The sequence below is a fragment of the Ascaphus truei genome, chromosome 8, assembly GCF_040206685.1.
Source record: "Ascaphus truei isolate aAscTru1 chromosome 8, aAscTru1.hap1, whole genome shotgun sequence".
NCBI lineage: Eukaryota > Metazoa > Chordata > Amphibia > Anura > Ascaphidae > Ascaphus > Ascaphus truei.
The window spans coordinates 32,421,219-32,423,718 of record NC_134490.1 but is presented as its reverse complement, the minus strand read 5'-3'; the positions used below and the strand labels follow the sequence as shown (position 1 = coordinate 32,423,718).

Sequence of the window (2,500 nt, the reverse complement as noted above, 5' to 3'; positions counted from 1 at the left end):
GGACTATGGACCATGACGCCTGTCATTCCCACTGCAGGTGACAGTGGCACAGACAGAAGGTACCCATGTCCCACTGAGCCTGACCCAGAGTCTGTACCCCTGGTAAAAAGAGGCAGACATAATAGTCCTATGGCCCATGGAGTGTGTCACACCAACCACTGGGTGACAGTGACAAACAGGAGAGACCTATGGCCCATGTGGTCTGTCCCTCAACTTGAAGCTGACAGACGTACAGACATATCTTATGGCCCACTGAGTCTGTCGCTTCACCAGCAGAGTGACAAAGACTGAAAGGATTTCTGGTCACCAAGTCTAACCCAGAGATAAGAGGCCTATGGCCCATGCAATATCTCCCTTTCCACAGTGACACAAACAAAAGGGACTTTTAGCCGGTGGAGTCTGTCCCTCCAACATTAAAATGAAACAGACCGAGTAGATGTTCCACTGAGTGTGACCCAAAAATAAGGCGCATACGGCATCGCTCCCTTTCACCTCAGGGTGACAAAGTATCTATAGCCAATGGAGTCTATGCCTCCCACCATAGGATAAAGCACAAAGGTACTGTAGATCTCTCCTGCCCATCCAGGATTTCGTGTTCTGCAGTGGAGATCCTCTCTGCAATTTGTCACTAAGCCCCGCGACTCTACAGAGGGAGGGTTACCTCCCTCTCTGCACTTACCCACGGCTTGTAGGAACTCGTTGTACTGAGCGAAGGTCATGAGTGGCTCCGGGAGCTCACGCAACCACTGCTTCAGGATGCCAGTGATGGCGTGGATGGGGTAATTATCCAGTTTCACAGAGCTGGGGTCTGTCCAGAAGGGAGACAGAAAACATGTGAGAAAACAAGAGGACTTGTAATGACCGATCCCCATCACCCTTTTATAGGCACTATCCGCGGAGCACAAATACAGAGAAAACATTTTAGATACATGGAAATATTGTTTTTTTCTCCTCACAAAAATAAGTATTAGGCTGCGGCCACGCTGCCTGCGCTGCACGCACCTGCGAATTCCCCGGTCTACAGAGAGCTGCAAGGAGAAAGACAGGGGGGGGGGGCATTACTGGGGCGCGGCCATGACATCACCTGGCAGGTTCGCCCTCATTGGCTTAACCGCTGGTGGGCGTGGCCTAGCGCTCCGTCGCTAGTTCCCATCTCAATTTTCATGTCTGCCTCAAAAACTCGCAGCGGGCCCGGCCCCATTGTGGGGCGGCTCTTGTCCCTGCAGCGTCTGCCACAGCGGTCGCTGCAGTAGCCAGCGGGGACCTGGCCTTATGAAAACATTTTGGTAAGCTTAAGTGTGTCGTTGTGTAGTCTGCCAGGAAAAGAGTTAAGCGTAATTAAAAGTGTTAAAGACGATTACAGGCAGTCCTCGTTTTACAGCGCTTCCCTTTACAACGAATGGCTTATCCAACGCTATGCAATGCATACCTATATTCATTTTTACAACGCCAAAACGGCTTATCCAGCGCTCTTACGATGCTTTGCAACGTTGTTTATGTGTATGTGTGTATATATAAATATATATATATATACACATAAACAACGTTACAAAGCGTCGTAAGAGCATATATATATATAATATTATATTATACTACATAATATATTATTTATTATGTTATATATATATATACTAGCTGAGAGCCCCGGCGTTGCCCGGGATGTTTGTGGTGTGGGTGTGGCATTTGGGTGGGGAGTGGTCCACGCGGCCCATGTGCGGTGGTAGTGCTGCTGTGGCTGTACTGATGGTGATTGTATTGGTGTGCTGATTTGGGAGGGTTTGGTGCTGATGTGGGGGTGCGGATGTGGGTGTGCCGATGGGGGAGGTGCAAAGGTGGCGATGTGTGGGTGCTGATGGTGTTGATGGGGGCTGGGAATGGTGGGGAGGCGAGAATGCCAGTGTGCTGGGGGGGCATACCGGTGTGCTGATGTGGTGGTGCTGGGGTGTGTGTATACATGTTTGTGTGTATACATTGTATGTGTGTGTGTGTATACATGTGTGTGTGTGTGTATGTGTACGTGTGTGTGTATACACGTGTGTGTGTATACACGTATGTGTGTGTATACACATGTGTGTGTGTATACACGTGTGTGTGTGTATACACGTGTGTGTGTGTGTATACACGTGTGTGTATACACGTGTGTGTGTATACACGTGTGTGTATACACATGTGTGTGTGTGTATACACGTGTGTGTATACACATGTGTGTGTATACATTGTGTGTATGTATATATTGTGTGTGTGTATACGTGTGTGTGTATACACATGTGTGTGTATACATGTTTGTGTGTGTGTATACATGTTTGTGTGTATACATTGTATGTGTGTGTGTGTATAAGTGTGTGTGTGTGTGTGTATACATGTGTGTGTGTGTATACATGTGTATGTGTGTATACATGTGTGTGTGTGTATACATGTGTGTGTATATACATGTGTGTGTATATACATGTGTGTTGTATACACATGTGTGTGTACACATGTGTGTGTGTACACATGTGTG

The 2,500-nt window shown here is 47.6% G+C and overlaps 1 protein-coding gene across 2 annotated transcripts in view; it reads right to left on the bottom strand.

Annotated features, from left to right (window-relative positions):
* LOC142500909 (unconventional myosin-IXb-like) overlaps positions 1 to 990 on the bottom strand; it is a 5,534-nt gene extending 4,544 nt beyond the window's left edge. The window contains exon 1 of one of the 2 annotated variants that reach the window (XM_075610182.1): positions 680 to 990. In XM_075610182.1, the coding sequence (XP_075466297.1) occupies positions 680 to 920 (241 nt within the window). In that variant the 5' untranslated portion in view covers positions 921 to 990. The remainder of the gene's footprint in view (positions 1 to 679) is intronic. The other variant, XM_075610180.1, reaches the window with a different exon arrangement.
* Between the last annotated feature and the right edge of the window lie 1,510 nt (positions 991 to 2,500).